The sequence below is a fragment of the Acyrthosiphon pisum genome, chromosome A1 (genome assembly GCF_005508785.2).
Source record: "Acyrthosiphon pisum isolate AL4f chromosome A1, pea_aphid_22Mar2018_4r6ur, whole genome shotgun sequence".
NCBI classification, from domain to species: domain Eukaryota; kingdom Metazoa; phylum Arthropoda; class Insecta; order Hemiptera; family Aphididae; genus Acyrthosiphon; species Acyrthosiphon pisum.
In genome coordinates, this window is record NC_042494.1 from 153,228,686 (window position 1) to 153,247,447 (window position 18,762).

The 18,762-nt window shown below is 27.6% G+C and overlaps 2 protein-coding genes across 3 annotated transcripts in view; both read right to left on the minus strand.

Annotated features, from left to right (window-relative positions):
* The window catches only part of LOC100163140 (G-protein coupled receptor Mth), a 26,021-nt gene extending 23,791 nt beyond the window's left edge, over positions 1 to 2,230 (minus strand). Inside the window, exon 1 of one of the 2 annotated variants that reach the window (XM_016803076.2) lies at positions 1,552 to 2,230. In XM_016803076.2, the coding sequence (XP_016658565.1) occupies positions 1,552 to 2,048 (497 nt within the window). In that variant the 5' untranslated portion in view covers positions 2,049 to 2,230. The remainder of the gene's footprint in view (positions 1 to 1,551) is intronic. The other variant, XM_016803075.2, reaches the window with a different exon arrangement.
* A 6,062-nt stretch (positions 2,231 to 8,292) lies between these two features.
* The window catches only part of LOC100571640 (G-protein coupled receptor Mth), a 30,042-nt gene continuing 19,572 nt past the window's right edge, over positions 8,293 to 18,762 (minus strand). The window contains exons 2-6 of the mRNA XM_016803072.2: positions 17,638 to 18,155; positions 16,159 to 16,237; positions 13,667 to 13,845; positions 9,205 to 9,379; positions 8,293 to 8,625 (exon numbers count right to left, since the gene is read on the minus strand). Coding sequence (XP_016658561.1) covers positions 8,376 to 8,625; positions 9,205 to 9,379; positions 13,667 to 13,845; positions 16,159 to 16,237; positions 17,638 to 18,155 — 1,201 coding nt within the window. The 3' untranslated portion in view covers positions 8,293 to 8,375. The remainder of the gene's footprint in view (positions 8,626 to 9,204; positions 9,380 to 13,666; positions 13,846 to 16,158; positions 16,238 to 17,637; positions 18,156 to 18,762) is intronic.

Sequence of the window (18,762 nt, forward strand, 5' to 3'; positions counted from 1 at the left end):
GACAATTAAAGTATAACTTATTATTGTTTTAAAAATATTATTATTAATATTTATATACTATTCTAAAAAATTCCTCCCCAAGTACCCTAACTAAATTATTGAAACAAAATAAGTTTACTTAAATTCAATATACTTAGCATTTATTCATGATATCACATCTTTATAGTGCTTAAAGACCTTATATTTTTTTTACATTTCAGCCATTTTTACACGTATACGTATAATTTACGAAGGGTTTTTGTTGTGATATATATTATATATATATTAGCAACCAATATATGTATAATACACTGTTGCGCCACTGTTGTATTTTTTACATCCAGATTTCCTACTTTTCCGGTAGATTTTCATGAGCATTCCGGGCAACAAAAAAGTTAAGATCAATTTTGAACACCTTACACTGAATATTAAATAACGAAATAAACAATGTTTGAGTCATATAGAGTTGGTACATTTAACGGGCAACAAAGTGCACGGGATTAGCTAGTATTATATTATAATATTTCTACTGAAATCCTGACGATGTACCGGTATAATTGCAGTTAATAAACCAGTTAATAAACAAACAATAATAATTAAAACTTAACCGGCTACCGTATTAATAATAATAATGTAAAATATGTAGGTTGTATTAAATTTACTTAGCTTACAAATCATCTCCACTCAGAATCTTTTTTTCTTATAATGATATATTATTAAATTCAAATTTAACACCATGCATTACGGATATCCACTTGTAACCTACTCTATACAGTAAAGCGACTTCCACTTACGTGCTTTTTTTGTTTTATGTATAACATACTTGTTTGTTAGTAAGATCTTTGATAAATCAATACAAGGTTTATTGTAAGTTTTTCTACAGCAAATAAAAATATCAAAAATAAATTTATTTTTTTATAAATTTATAATCACCTAAGTCAAAATGTTCATTTTAATTAAAATCACGGAAATTTGCAAATTTTCATTTACTTACCAAGAATTCTTACTATTTATACTATTTTGATGACCTTATGTTTAAAAATCTAATACTATAGATTCTACTGAAGTTATTTATTGAAAATTAAAAAAGAAGTTTATTGTTAAATTCAACACGTTAATTTAACCTTATTCTATTTTTGCCAATATTTAAGAATAAGGATTTTAATTATTTCATTGTTTCTTATTCAAAAATAATGTTCGTGTGAATTTGTTTTATGTATATTAACATATTTTACTATAGGTACATAAAGACTATTCAAAATATTAATTATATTTAAAATTAATATTAATTTTAAGCTAATATTTTAAGTTTATTGGGTATTTACACGTTAGGTATAACACGAATCCAACACAGTTGACCGATCTACGGAATGTTTGTGTTGAATAAAAGTTAATAATATGATAATAACATTAAACATATAATTAATGTAAAGGTACAAAGCAGTAACGTAACATTAATGCAATCCTAACAATTAATAATAATATAGCTTAATAAACATAAAAACTAATATTATGCTCGGTATAAGCACTATATACAACTTTAAATTTATACATAGGACACCGTGGACTTACATGAGGCCATTGACGTACATATGTTCAGCGGGGCAGCATTTGTTGACGCACGTGTAGCCGACTCGGTCACAGTACTGGTCGCGTGGCCAGCACGTCCGGCCCACCAGCTCATCGGACGGTGTCAGGTCGAAGCAGTAGTCCGGCGGCAACTCGATGGGCGACGGGTGCGCCTCCATCAGCCCACGCACCTCCTCGGCGGGCACGTCGACTAGCACTTCCGTGGTGTTGCAAAATGGCGGCGGATAATAGGTCATATTAAACGACACATTGGCTTCCACCCGGAATCCGCGATCCAGTCGATTCACTAACCTCTGCCGGTACTCGTCAACGTCCGTCCCGGACAGTTTGCAGAACCGCGCTTCCGGATCGTACAGCCGATCCACCGGACAGCACTTCCGGCCCGGCACGATATTATTCATGGAGGACGCGACTCTGCTGCCGATCGCGACAACGAGAACCGCGACGGTGGCGGTGTACCGCGATAGGATGGTAATCATTGTGTACGCACACTGTTTGGGCGGCTTTGGCACATGCACTATCGCGACTGTCGGCCGCCGCGTATGTCATCCAGCAATGGAGACCATTTGATGAGCCGCCGTCGCCGACCGCCACGCTCTTATATAATATTATAAAAATGTAATATATAGTGGTTTTCGTTGTCTACATTTTATTATATTATGGTCTAATGATTTACGATTATTATGTTAGGTTATACGAATAATTGTCAATATTATTTATTAAATACCTATATTATTTCTGAGCGGGTTATCGCGTAAATTATAAACACAACAAAAACACTTCGTCGAACTCCGTTTAAAAAAACGGCTAAGTAAAAAAACACATCTTTAAGCACTATAAAGATGTGATATTATAAACATAACGCCAAGTTAATTGAATTAAACCCTCCGGTAAAAATTGAAGCTTCAGGGGTCATGGATATATTTACCCCGCGGTAAAAATGAAGTATTATGGGTGTATAAATATACCAGTATAAACTTACCTCCCAGGTTAAAATACACTAGGATATTATTACCCCCCGTTAAAAACGTCTTATTTTGTATACTTTATACAAAATTCATCAAAAATACAGAAATTTGTAAATTATTTTGTAATTCATAAAATGTGTAGTTCTAGGAGGACGTCGCACCCGCGAATCTATGATAAAAAATCCCCAAAGTTATAACCTAACATAAAATAGACGTTTAATGTTGTAACAGTAAAAAAAAAAAAAAAATAGAATATTTTAATAAAACCTTTGATTGTCACACGTTTTTGTATTTTTTTATGTAAATTTGCAGATGTACCGGTTGGGGGGGTTGTTAAATCTTTTCCCTGGAAGGGCTAAAGCCCCCCCAAAAAAATTTACCACACTACGCCTATGGACAACACAGCGGGTAACTGCATCGAGTAACAATATAAATTACTTCTTTCTTTAATAACACAGCATATGATTGTATTCGCAGTATTTTTACAACCTTTGACGTATAAAACAAATACCTATATTTAATATTTTTAAAGTTACTTTATTGTTTCCTATAATTTCTACATTGTTATATAAATTATGGATGGCACAAATATCCAATAAATAACTATTGTTAATTAGTTTTAGAAAAACTAATTGAAAATCTTAAGCATTCAATTTAAAATTAAAAAATTAACAATAACAAGTTGTATCTGTATCTGTCATAATAGCTTGAATTGTAGATTCAGATAAATTGCCATGACACTTAACCATCTAAAGAAAAACATTAGAAATTAAAAACTAAATAAAAATTATAAATCAAGAGACAATTTCCGACCTGTGTTCACTGTCCTCAAAATGTTCATTAAATAAGTCATTTTCACTGTGTAAATCATCTTTATTATAATATAAATATAATAATTAATACTATGTTGTTTTATTCGTATTTATAATTTATATAGTTTTACCTATTAATAATATGTGTTTACTATTTCTTATAGCCTATAGGTTTTAAACTGACTGTGGTCAATAAGTTTAACAAATAACTTTAAATACTTGATAGGTAACCACAGTAAAAACTTACAGACATTACCTATATTATATGTTTATTTACAACAATATGAGTATAACTACAATAACTTCAAAATATATTAACAACAAACTATAAAAAGCGGGTAACCGGATGTCGTTCTGCTGAACTGTAACTCAAATGGATCGATGTATAATGGATTGTATTAAACTTGAATTCAATGATATAATATCATTGTATAAGAAAAACGATTCTGAGCGGAGATGCATGGTTTGTGAGTCCAGATATTTTATATTGGTTTTATTCATTATAGCCTGTATGTTGAATTAATAATATAATATTATTATTTTTTATTCGAATTTATAATCTATACTTCTATAGTTATATTAGTATAACAATACTATCTCCACAGCCCACTGATCTAAGAACTGTCTCGTCCCACCATTATTGGTGAGCCCAGAATACACCTAAAACCATAGGCGCAAATAGAGGGGGCTTTAGGGGCTAAGCCCTCCCAAAAATGTCCATAGCCCCCCAAACATTTCCTACATTTCATTTTAAGCTTATTCAATATTATCAAAATAAGGCTTTAGACCCCCCAAATCCCAAACGCTATTTGCGCCTATACCTACTATACAAACTTAAAATTGTGACTTGATATTGAATAAAATAATGCTTACTTCCACCTATATAGCATATAATTAAGGGTGAATTATCATTTTAAATCCAATATCGTCCAAGAGTTCAAAAGGTCTTCCATAACTGTCACTAGTTGTACACAATATACAATTAATTTTTGTTTGTTAAATTATTTATAATGTCTTTTTTGCAATAATAATCATACTATCAAGTGGCCCAATCTTTTGTTTCCAAAATAGGTAAAAATAATAAAATAGGTATGTAGGTAGGTATTTCAGCAAGCCCCGATTTTTAGTATTTTTTTATCATGTAAAAGATAGAATCATTTCGGATATCTAGATACATTTGAAATAAATCATCGTTGAATTAACGTACCTACTAACTTTATATTATTATTATAAAAACATAACATTACATAAATAGTAGGTACTTACCTAGATAAAATATATAAAATATTTCAATAATATTATCAACTAGGTACTTACTTTTGGAACCGTAGAATTGAAACAACTACATAGTTGTTCTCTTTTTGAATTACATTTGATCAATCTCTTTTTTTTTTTTAAATTAAAAGATATTTACTATTATGAAATAATTTTACAGATTTCCAAATTACCAGAGTGATTTCCTGTCCGAATGGAGTTAACACAGTTTGCAATCGAGCAGACATTTTCATTTGTATTAATGTTAAGCTTAAAGAACATTTTCGGTACTGGGTTAGAAATTGTTCTACCCATGATAAATTTATTTGTTAATGTGCAGCTAATATAACTAAAACAGATGTACCCAAACGGTATACTTTAACACTCACAAGAGGACTTCAGTAGTACAGACTACAGCGTGTAGACAAAGTAAAGAGTGAATACAAAATAAGTCTATACTTTATACTTCTACAGCACAATTATCGGGACATCATTAATTATTATTAATAACAATAATAATAATAATGTATATAGGTAAAAATATCCAAATTATGTTAATATAGTAATCAGTAGAAAAAAATATGTCTTCGTCTTTTCGACATTAAAAATAAAATATCTGTCTTGTATATAAATATTACATAAAAATCAATTCAGCTACATATATCAATAAAAACTTCAACAATAATCAAATTAATATAAATCATTAACCAAGTGTTTGTATTTTATCTATAAATATATAATATATGATATGTATAATAATATATATTATTATTTTCAACTTATCATTTTTAGCATTTTGAGCTTTTCAAATCCAAAATCGTGTGTTCAAAATTTCCATATAAATGTTGGATTGTAGGATATTACCCTATTTTTTTCAGGTAAAAATGTCTATGTAGGAGATTACACTATCTTTGATGTAGCTGAATTGATTTTTCTATTATATTTATTAATTTTTAACATAATTTTGATATTTTTACCTATATACATTAGTCATTTGGTTTTTTAATATTTAATAATGTATGGTAATTAAATAAATAAACCATTTAAACCGGAAGAAATTATTAAATTTGATATCTTATATAAGTATGCTAGGAGGAAACAACAGCGGTACAAGCGGTATTCACTTGTCCACCTTTTTAAAAATTAATTTAATTTTTTTTTAAAAACTTACCACCTATTATTTTACCATCTTTTGTAGGAGTTAACACTATGTTTTGTAGGAGTCAACACTTTATTTTGTTGGAGTTTACTATTCCCCCAATAAATTACGTTTTGCGTTGATTTTCGTTTAATGATATTCTATAAATTACGTTTTGCGATATGTTTTGTTTATTATACATACCTATATATATTTTGTTATTCGTTATGTTTTATTTTGTGGTATTAAATTATTTTTGATTATCGCTTTACGTTGAAATTACGTTTACAAATTTAAATGGTTGGGTGTCATTTTTAATGTTTTAGGACAACTTGGGTGACTTCGTGACTTGCACAGCTTTTACTGGCCACCCGAGTTACTTGTGAATTCTAAAAATGGACTTGAAAATTTTTGCTAATCCTTAACTTTCGTTTGATACTGCAATGATTTCAAAGTTCTAGGTCAAAATGGATATGGACTACGTGAAGTTGGTCAAACTTTTAATTTTATGGTTTCACAGTGAAAGCTTGAACTTGCAAATACTTGCGAATAACTTGCAAAATAATGGCATAGATTTTGAAACAATTGCAGTATTTAGGTGTGCTTACTTCACGAACGTAGCACAAAAGAAGTGAATTGTTGCACAAAACAGCAAAAATGAAAACCCCGTGTTTAATGGGTGTGCCAAGGACATCGTAATATGGTATAAATATTAATAACGTAATAATGTAAAAATAATATTTCCATAATCCATACATTTATTTATTGTATTTTTTTACCATCGTACGTTTACCACGCGTGTGATTGAATTGCACTTACAAATTACTATTGCGTCATGACTCAGACACCCAGTATGTAGATACTTTTTTTAACTTTAGCCTATAGGCGATGGGCGATGGGTATTGTATATAATTACCTATATCGTAGGTACATCGTAAATAATATTCATTCGTAGAGTAGATAAGAAGGTAAATGATAATTATTCATTGTGCCTTATGTCTTAACTGGTTTTCGATTTTTCTCGATGAGTCTGTTTTATAAATTCACTTTAGCGTATTTGGTAGCTGGTATTTATAATCAATGCGGTAATAGATACTTATTAAAGTTAGTTAATAGATACTCTGTAAGAAAATGTAGCACGTGTTTATAATAATTTAAATTAATATTTTGAAGCGCAACCATTTACAAAGAAATGTATCTATATACATAATATAATACCATATTATATACATTATATGCAAGCCTGAGCATAAACGAGTTAAAAAAAAGTTAAAGTTAAGTTAAAAGTTAAGGTAATTTTAACTTTTTAACTTGACTTTTTAAAATTTAATTTTCATTAACTTAATTATTGACTTAACTTATTTTAATTGATATAAACTTAATAAATAACGAGTTACTTTTAATCAAATTCAAGTTGAGTTAATTTATAAATAATTGAATGATAAATATAATAAAAATAAAAATTATTATTGAAGATGCATATTACATAACCATTTACTAGGATAGGAAATATAGTTAAATTTATTTATTGGTTCATTAGTCAGAATTCTTCAAGAAAAATAACCTAATTAAATACATAATATAGCAATTACACATAATAGCCATTTTATGTGTATCTAATACTAATATAAAGATATACCATACCATACTGCGGCACACGGGCATATTGTAATAATAATAATAATAATTAATAAATACGTCTTATAAGTAATAACTAATAAGTAATATGATATTATATTATTATATTGATATAGATACAAATCACAAATGTCAAACTCTCAAGAACATAATATTAGTAAATATTTTCTTCATTAACAAGTTATTTTTAAATTAAAACCAATTGTGTTATGCTCATATATTGGTTCAATAATGTGTTCAATAATATTTATAATTTTTACTATTTTAAACAATATTAATGGGTATTTTATAGATGTTAAAAAAAATAAAAATAATAATAACTTAACTTAAATTAATAATAGTTAATTGAAAATGTTCATGTAACTTTTCACTTAACCGAGTTAAAAAATAAATAGGTTAGCTGTTAACTTTAAACTTTTTAAAATGTTTTCTATTAACTTAACTTAACTCAGTTAAAAATTATCATTAACTTGCCCAGGCTTGATTATAATATGTACCTATTGTATAGGTATATCGTATTCGTATATAGGTAATATAAATAAAATATTCATTTCTGAAATATACCTGTATACGCAAATATTATATAAGAACATTATATGGTATAGATTGTATTTGCAAATTTCAACGAATATGGAATTCACGGTAAATTTGGTGTTGCTAAATCTTGAAGGATATGGTCAATCTTATTCTCATTCTTATTATATCATAAATCTTAAAACGACGGTTTAGCTGAATTGTGATTTAACGCCGTATGGTCCATATGTAATACTCATAATGATTAACATATTAATTAAAGTAACAATATTATAATTGTAGATCAAAATATATCTGTGTAAAAAATACATTTTCATTTATTAAAAATAATAAAAAGTAAACAGCGACAAAAACGTAATATTTAAAGACACAAAAATAATGATTTTTTTAAGCCTTAGGGACTAGAGTTTTAATATATAATATAATAATTTCTACATATAGTATATTCATACAGTGCCACTTTTATGACGACCTAGAGATAGTGTTACTTTGTGTCACATCACTGTGAACCGTTGAACGTCTAAACTTTTTCAGCAAGTCCATAATAACTTTTCGCTTGGCCACAAATATAATAAATATAAAAACTCCTTGTGAAAAGTAAATTTTAGTTATAATCGTCATTATGATCCCTTCAATTTGGAATAATTCACATAGCATCGTGAAAAACAATGGGATTCCAAAAACCAAAAATAGTTTGATGCTCATTACAAATCTGTCAAAAAATAAAAATTAAAAGTTATTTCAAGTAAAAATAAAAGTTCTTAAATAATTTTTGACCAACAAATCAAAAATTGTTTAGAAGATTTATATTAACTAGTTTAAAATACAGAACGTACTAATTTTAAATTTATCATACTTTTAGATTAATAAATTAGTGATAACGTATATTATATTTTGTACTATAGTTCAAGTTAATATGTAGATCTTCATATTATTAGACTCTTATCACTTATATTTTGACTTACCTTACAGAGATTAATGTTTAGAGCATAGGAAATTAATTTAAGTGCCTCTACATTAAGTTTTAAATGTCACAGTTGACGCATACATCAAACAAATTAAGAAGCTTACTAGTTTATTAAATATATAGGTATTAGGTACTACAATAAATATAAGTAATTAAGAAATTAATAAATACTCGAAGTAGGCTACGATATCAACTATAATTATAATTAAGAAGGTTTAAATAATGAATATGAAGTTACCAAAAGTAGTTAACAGACAGTATAATAATAGTATAATATTAGGTATGTGCCCAATGTGAATGGATATTACACTTTTGTAATCTTACCTCTCTTTGTAAACAAGAAATATTTCTATTTTTGAATCGGTCTGTCTAAATTTATTGAGATCAGATTTAATTCTTGAACAGAGAATCGCAGTTAGTAGGAATAAAACTAAATTGGTAGTCAGCATACCACAGAGTGGTATCCATAAGAAAATTATAGTTCCGTAGCTATAGTGTTCTGCAAAAATATAAAATATAAAATAATAATTGTGATGATTTAAAAATAAGCATGTACGTTGTTATTGATAAAACTTCACCTTATAATAATATATTAACTAAGTTGGTATAGTTAGCTATTTTAAATGAATAATAATTAAAGGTATTTTGAATGTCGACTTTCTTATCCTATCTCTTATTACAAATTAAAGCATATAATTATTACGATTGATTGGGATCGCGAGTATAGATTTATAAACGAAGGGTATAATGATTTATGATGCACCTGAGTCTGCGTGTCTTTATTAACTTGTCGTTGATGATGATTTTATTATTGAAATTGTGTGAGTATATATTATTATAATTTTTTACCTGGTTGATGTTGCTTGTCTTAAACAATTATAGAATTTGAAAAGAGAGTATTAACGATGTTAGTTTTCTTGAAATGATGTAAGCACAATTTTTGGTTTTAAATGAAAGTTATTTTAATAATTCACAACAAGATATTATAAGATTTGAAATGAGTACGTTAAGTTAATAATCGCTTTATAATTTTGGTAGCGAAATAAGACGATGCGTGTGATACTGCATGAGGCAGTTTTGGTTATTATGAACAGACTGATCTGAATATCAAAATGGGGGTTCTACTTATTATATTGACCTTTGATATCTTGTTGTTCCATATTAAATTGTTGTTGTTTATTTTGTGTAGGTACATGGGTATAATCAAAATATGTTATTGTAAGATTAGTGACATTTGTACATGTATACCTATATATTATATATGGTTATTACTTATTAATAGTTTTTTTGTACATTTTGAATAATATCAGGGTTAATGGGTACAGGTATTTATTGTGGTTTTTGGTAATAACATATTTAATAGTATTATGATGATATTGAATCATGAAGCTGTGTTGGTGCAATGATGTAGATATCATTACATAATTATATATTTATAATCATGCAAAAAACAAATTTCATATAGAAAACAGTGGCACCGATGTCCATTCAAAGTTATATCGCAAAATGTTAAATTTTTTACAAACACTTATGCCGTCGATTATTATTTTTTTTCCTATATGAATCCAACAAAATTTTTTTTTCAAAACCATTAAAATAAGTAAACATGACTATTTAAAATATAATATATGAGTGACTAATATTTTTAATCAAAATTAAATTAATATTTTAAAATTGTATGTAATAATGTAGGTAGGTATAATACCTATACTTTTCTTTGAAAAACAATATAATTCTAACCAAAAACTAAATTTGTTTCGTGATATAACAATTTAGAATATGTTATTTTTATTTTGCATTTTTTTGCATTTTTTGCATTTTTTGTATTAAATGCATTTTATTGCATTTTTAAGGTCATTTTTACGTAATATTACAAATATTACGTTAATTTTGTGTATTTTAACTAATTTTTGTTTATTTTAAGCTTTTTTAATATGTGTTGTAAAGGTAATCCCAATTAGTACCTATAAGCAATTACCTACACCAGTCCATTGATATTGAAAAAGTAATATAAGAGTAAGTAAGATAAGATTACATATCGAACGAACCCAAAACTATATAGGTATACAATAGTAGCTTTAGTAGTGACTAGTGAATACGACACGAACCTATATGGTTCTACAGTGTAGAATCTACACCAATCTGTAGACAATACTGTACGTAAAAAACAATTAACACATATCACGTGAACTAAAAAACGTTTAAACTAACTCATTCGCAATTTTTAAATGATCCGTATTGCAATCAAACCGACGTTTTAAACAAAAACAATTAATACTATATATACATAAATACAAAATACGTTATATTTTTAACAATACTGTTTTATTATTATTTTATGAATAATTGTTGGGGTGAATAATATAGTTATCAATTTAATAAATACATATGTATAATACAATAAACGTATGCCGTTGAAATAATGTATTAATTATTATTGAATTAACAATGTATTATTAATTTAATAAAACAAGTACAAAAATATTTAACAATATGTTTATTAATTAAATAATATTTCTGTCATAGTGATAAAATAATGTCAATACAATAGTTTTTAGATTTGTTAATTGTCTACAAATCTATTTTGTCAATATAACTAGTAGTATTTTTTTCAGTGATGGTTAAATGCTGTAAATTACTATTGTGAGAATTTTTCTTATGTAAAAAAGTTGTACTTGAATTAAATCATGATGATTCGACTACTATAAAAGAAGCAAAAGAACTTATGTCTAAATCAAGTTTAGAGGCTAATCTAATTTATATAAAATCTAATTTTGGTTTCATTCCTTCAGAAATAAAAAAGCTGGAGGCTTCCGGAATCTTATTATCAGAATCTATTAATAAAATAAAACAAATTGAAACTACATTGTCCCTTGCTCCTAATGTAATCGGAGAAACAATATCAAACAAACTGAAAAATGTGTTGATGAAAAATAATGGATTCAATGTTTTAAAAAATATATCTGCTATTCTGGACGTTGAAAATACAACAAGTAGAGATGGTATTCCGGAAGACCTAACTTTCAATGATATGGTTCATTTCAAATATGCTCCTGTTACTTCTGTGGACGTTGAACGACGTTTTTCTTCATATAAAAACATTTTATCTGACCACCGTCGCAGCTTCCTGTTTGAAAACCTTAGGAATCATCTAATTGTGCAATGCAATAATATGTGTACAGTTAAAAAAAGTATGATATATTTTTCATTAAATTATTTTAATATATGATTTTATTGATTTTTCAGAATAATTATACCAGGAAGCGGTTAAATTCACAAGTCAAATGTATACCTATTTTATTCATAAATCATAATTATTAATTGATATTCTAAAAATAAATTTTTTTCACTCATCTAAGTAAATTTTTTGGTCATTTTTTAGTTCATTTTTTAGAGTTTTTAGGTCATTTTTGCATTTTTTTTTTAGTGCATTTTTGTGTATTTTTTTAGGTTATTAAAATCCTAGCTCTAGTTATAAGCAATTTAATATAGGAGTTGGGTAACCAGTATATCTTAAACCGTGTTTGTGATGCATACTATGGTGATTTTATCCTGGGCCCAGTCCAAATTGTTTCTCAACAGTATTTAATGGTACAAATGTATAATATATTGGCCAATAAATAAACATAATATATATAGGTACCTAATATCGTATAAATATAATTTTCACAAATATTTTAAGATGATTGATGATTCGCTAGCGGAATGTACTGTAGATTATTATGCAAATACCTACTTGTTTAAATGCAAATATACTCGTCCCCTAATGTTATACAATATGATGCTTAACAGATATAGGTACAAACTCAAAATTATGTGTCAAACGTTAATTATATTTTACATGTTTTCAAGGTGGAAATATCTTATGGTTTTTATTAGATACACAATATTTCAGTTTATTACAAACATAGATGGTCCTACGGGTGAAATTTGCAGAGTCTGTGTTGCACCTGACATTTAAATTTTTAGCCGCCACATTTTTTATTGGTTGTAATTATATAATTTATTCATAACTCGAAAGGTATAGGTATTTTATAAATATAATTTATATATGTTTGTTATTCACGATTTATTTTTCTTATCAAGAGTTCGGTTAATAGTTTTTATAGTTTGTAGTTCTTACGATAAGTCTCAAATAGACTTCAGATCCCAATGTAGAGAAGATCTTCTTTAGATCGTGATGGATAGGTATTGTATTGTTATTTATACAGAAAATCTTGTTTCCTAAATAAATTCTTAAAAACACATTATTATAATTTATATTTTTTTTTAAACTTTTATAATATATTATACATGTGTGTGTGTATGTAAGTGTGATATAGGTATAGGAATGTAAAGGTGCGGATTGGGTAGTCTCGGCCCTTCGAAAAATATTTGTCTACAATTGGCCCATAATATATTGGACACATATTAATATTGATAAATAATAATGGTTTTATCGCATTTGTTGACACTACATTAAAATATAGCTGTCATAAAAATGTTGTGGCATTGCAGCCATTTTATCCTACTAGCACAACATTTTAGCAGCCTTAATACATTTTCTCGAATGCTTGACTAGCCTATCCGTCTCTAGGAATCTATGTGTATTATTGTGTATTCTGTATTAAATATAGGATTAAATGTGCTGCACCTGAAGTAAAATCCTGGGACCGCCTATGATTACATTGTAATATTGTGGTCATAAAATATTAAAATGTACACCGAGCTAAAATGTACAGTATTTAAATCTGAGAAAATAAAAATGTAGAAATTAATTTATTTTAAAATTATTGTGTAAACTTACCGTAAAGATCGCAATCATATTTTCCAATATCAGGTGCTAATCCCCGTAGCGTTTCGTTTTGCGAATGTTGAAATAAATAACCAGTAGATACGATAGTACTTGAAAATCCCCAACAGTAAATATGGTACATAATGGTACGTACTGATTTTGATGTATTTCTGTTTGTTGAATTGTTGTACCTAAATTAAAAATGTGTTGAAAATATTATATACAAACTGTTATAATTTGTAGGTACTTTTATATTATAGTCAATATATAGAAGCAGCGTTATATATTATTATATGGTATACTGAACAATGGTATAATGCACTGTTACCTATAAATCAAATAAAGTCAAATAATAAAATAAAAAACGTAGATTTTTTTTTTTAAATTTAAAATTTCACTTTTACATGTTTACGATTTTAAATTTGCTTTCTATCTACAAGCAATACGTGCCGTATGCGTATTTCATATGTACTTGGATGAATGGTATAATCCATTATTACCTATAGATATAATACCATATAAGCCAGATTTTGAATTCGAAATAAAATATTTTGATTTAAATTTTGATTGTTGATATTATTTTTCCTGATTTAAATTAAAAATAATATATTTATTTTATAATTTTTTCTTTTTCTTTTCTTTTCTTTTCTTTTCTTGTTTTGTTGCAGGGTATCGATTAAGTCATTTGTGTTCCTTATTTAAATAAAATATATTAATAAAATATAAAAACATACATTTTTTTTCGATTTAAAATTTCACTGTTTCCTAATTACGGTTTTAATTTTGATTTCTACCCACAAGCAAAACGTGCCGTATGTGCATTTCATATGTGCTTGGATGTTGAACGTTCCTAAGAAAACAACATTTTCTACTGACGAATAATTATTGATCGTTTGGCTATTTTTAAATTAAATTACTTTTACAATTTGAATCTAGTTTTAAATAAAAGTTATCAATGATTGATTTAATTTATTGATTTTAATTTCAATATAAATGAATCATTCTATTATAAAAGTTTCACTTTTGATATTATTACTAATGATTTCATAGAGGAGTTTTATCGATATCTTTAATCGGATAATAAACAACCTATTTAGCAATAGGTAATAATACAATGATTATGCTATTTGCATATAGTTAACTATAATAATGAATAACATAATATATTAGGTAGGTACCTCTAGGTAGGTTAAAATATAATATTAATTATGACTTGTTTCTTTTGTTAGTACATCACCTATTATGTAATATATTGTATGTTAATTGAATAATGTACCACATTTTTTCAGTTAAAAAATCAGCTAGGTACATGTGTACAGTTCTCTCTTCCTCCAAATTTTATCTCATTGTAACATTTAGTAGCTTGAACCCCGTTGTGTGTTAGAAATTTGAGGTTCGCCAATTTGTATTATTTTTCAAATCAGGTGTAGGTTAAGACTCGCTAGACATTTAAACATGCAGCAACACAATGTAATTTTATTTTTCGCGGTATGACATAGATGTAAGTGATGTCATTCTAATTTAAAATTAGTAAACATATTACATAAGTTAGAATTATTTTTCCTTGAATTAATTATTTCCTTATTGCTTGTATTTTACTTAGTCAGGTCAGTCTTCATTAAATTTTCAGACAGCAATATTAATTCAATTTTTAAAAAATCCCAATAATATTTTAATGCATTGAAACCAAATACATATATATATATATATTTATATTTATATATAATACTAACTAATTAACCTGTATTCAGTCCATGTACACTATTTTTATACGGTAAATCTTATGTAGAAAATACGCTATAATATTATAATAAGTGTATCTCAGTTTTAGTGTACCTTACCACGGATACAAATCGAATTCCTATAGTAACGAGTTTTGTTTTTGTGAAACTATTACCTATATTCGACGTAGAACTAAGTCATGTATTGAATCTTGCACTTGCTATATTTTTAATGTAGTTTAAACTACTTACCCTCTTAACTTTTCTTGAAAAACGATCTTTGAGAGTATACTGATAATACTCATTATACTGACGTTTAGGAATTTCTCACATGACCTTATTATAATAACTGCTATTTATATACCTTTTTTGAAAATACGGCCATAGGCGATTTTTGACAAAACCAAGAAGGATTCATAATACTTTAAATATATATATATATACATATCTTCATTTTTTTACTGTTGATAGGACTATGATCAGTAATTGTAATATACTTATAAACTTATATTAACTTTTATTATATAATTCATATATACAATAGGTATGTTATTATAATAACCACGGACTATGATCTTAGTCATTTATAATAAAATACCTCCCTAAAGATATGACAAATGTTATCCCGTACCCGTATAATTCTAATAGAAGATGACTTATAAGTTTGTTTATAATTATCAGCCTACTTATTTGTGGCTTACAAGTTTATAAGACAACATAAATATGCACATTATTATTTTACACATTTTAATACCATATTATGTAAGAATATAATTTACATACCTTAACATCCAGTAAATATCGAAGCATATTACATTTAACCAGCAACATGTTGTCAGAATTGCAAATAAAAGAAAATAACCTAAAATTACACTTTGAATTAATTCAAAATACATAAACAAACAAAATAATAATTAATAGTAAATATAATGTGGAAGCCAAAACATGTATGCTGATGAGACAAATAATAAAGGAAATATTTATATTTGTTGTTGTTTAGTCTTTAGATGCATGGACAATTAGTTACGTGAAGTTACCCCCTCCCCACAATGCCATTTTTACTGTGATTAAGAATTTCTAATATTTTTCATTTGTCATTGAAACAATATGGGTATTAGGGGCATTTTTACCTAACAAATAATATTTTAAAAACTAAAGGATAAAAAAACAAAAAAATTGGAAACTGAAAATGTCCGTAAACAGCTCTCGTAAAATTCTCGTTTTTCCTTAATTTTTCTTTTGCTTTTCGTGGCGCTTTTGAAAGCTACTTAGCTACTTGACAATTTTATTTTTGACCCCCCCTAAGTACCAACTTTTTCCAATCAGAAAAAATACTGTTGAAGAAAATCTAAGCATTTTTTACTCTCCTAAAGGGTAACGACAGAAACAAAAAAAAAACACACACATCATCGTAAAATCAATAGCTACCTAGTACCCACATTAATCGTTCCACCCAGAAATTAAAATAACTAATAATGTTTATAATAATATAATATTTATATTTTATAGAAAGATCTATTCGTTATAAATATTACCATTTATTATTATACTATTGTCAATCAATCAAAAGGAAATTAAAATATATAATTTAAAGATTCTGAGCGGACCAATGAATATAATATTGATTTTAGAATGATGTGCAATATTTTTTTTTACATTTTTTATTCATGACTATCGTCACTGTCTGGGGCAGTAAACCTGCTTAAATTTTCTTCAACAGTATCTTGTACGATGGGAAAATGAATTTAGTTGGTGCATTTGGTAGGTCTGTAAATTTCCCAATAGTTTTTAAAAACACCGAGAAAAACAAAATAAAAATTAAGGAAAACCGGAAATTTTTACGCAAATCGTTTTAGGTGTACCTAACTCTAAAAAATATAACCGTATATAATATAGTATATATATGACATTGCACTGGTTGTTTATATTACCATTTTTTATACACAATAAATATTTTGATTTGTTTTGAACTGTTTACAAACATAATTTTCAGTTTCCAATTTATTTAGTTTTTTTTTCTATGAATGTCAATAAAATTTATTTGTTGGCTAAAAAAGATTGAAAATGTAATACAAGGCTTCTATATTATATTGATACAATATGGAGTTAGAAAATATTAAAAGTAATGAAAGTTAGCAAATTAAATTTTGAACTCGAAATTCATAAATTGTTTTCTTTTTAAGTCTAAGATTTTAAAATATAAAACAAGATTCCTCATAAGTTTATCAACCTTTATCAAAAAAAAAACCAGGTAAGACATACCGAATCGAATGCACAACGGGCTTTTTAAGTCTATGTATACCAACAAATAGATCATTATGCAGACGAAGTCCACGAGCTGACAGGCCATGTAGAACATGACGTAGTGGCCGTGGGCGTTCCGGAGGTAAGGCAGTGTGGCGTACACGATCAGCGTGAGCGCCAGGCACACGACGGACGGGAGGTAAGTAACCCAAAAGATGTAATTGACAGGTCGTTTGGCATTCGGGTACACGAACACCAACAGATCGGCGGCCTCCAGCGGCCCGTCCCCGGCGTAATACCCCAAGCAGTACTCCGTGTTCGGTACGATCCATTCGTCGCCTTCGTCGATAAGGTGAAGGTTGCCATCCGTGGTCAACATAAAAGTGGATTCAATTGTCTGGAATTTGTGCGACACTTGTCCGTCCCAGTACGTAAGTACCGTGTTGTTCGACCGGCCCGCCGGACTTCCGCCCCAGTCTGTTTCATAGACGGACAACGTGAACGGCATCTCGCTATTTTTGCACTCCAACCAGCTCCTAAAATATTCAATTTTTCGTACTACACGGATTGTTCTAAATCGGTGAAATGTAAATAAAAAATAAATGCTCTAAAAACTAGCACCAATTATACTTCTTCAACTAATAACACATAATATAAATTAAATAGTAACAATATATAGGCACCTATAAATAAATATATTATTTCATTACCGTGAAGAAAATTAAATTATTATTAATTTATTTATACCTATATTAATTTACTTAACATTAATAGCTCCATTTTCAACAATATTTTTACTAGAATTAGTTGAAAATACCAAAAAAGAGAAAAAAATCATAACACCTATATCAATTAATAACAAAATTTGTTTTTCACTGCGCAATTGAAAACCACTGAAAAATTGACTTTTGACCCCCCCCCCCCCCAAAAAAAAAAAAAATAACATCTAGATTCACTTTCCTATCAGAAAAGAAACCGTTGAAGAAAATCGAACCATTTTTGCTGTCCTAAAAAGTGAAAGGTGATGACAGACACAAAAAAAAAAAGGTGAGTAAGTGGATTTCGCTCTGCTGTACAGTAGGTTACAAGTGGGTCACTGTATAATGGATGGTATTAAATTTGAATTCAATGATATAATATCAT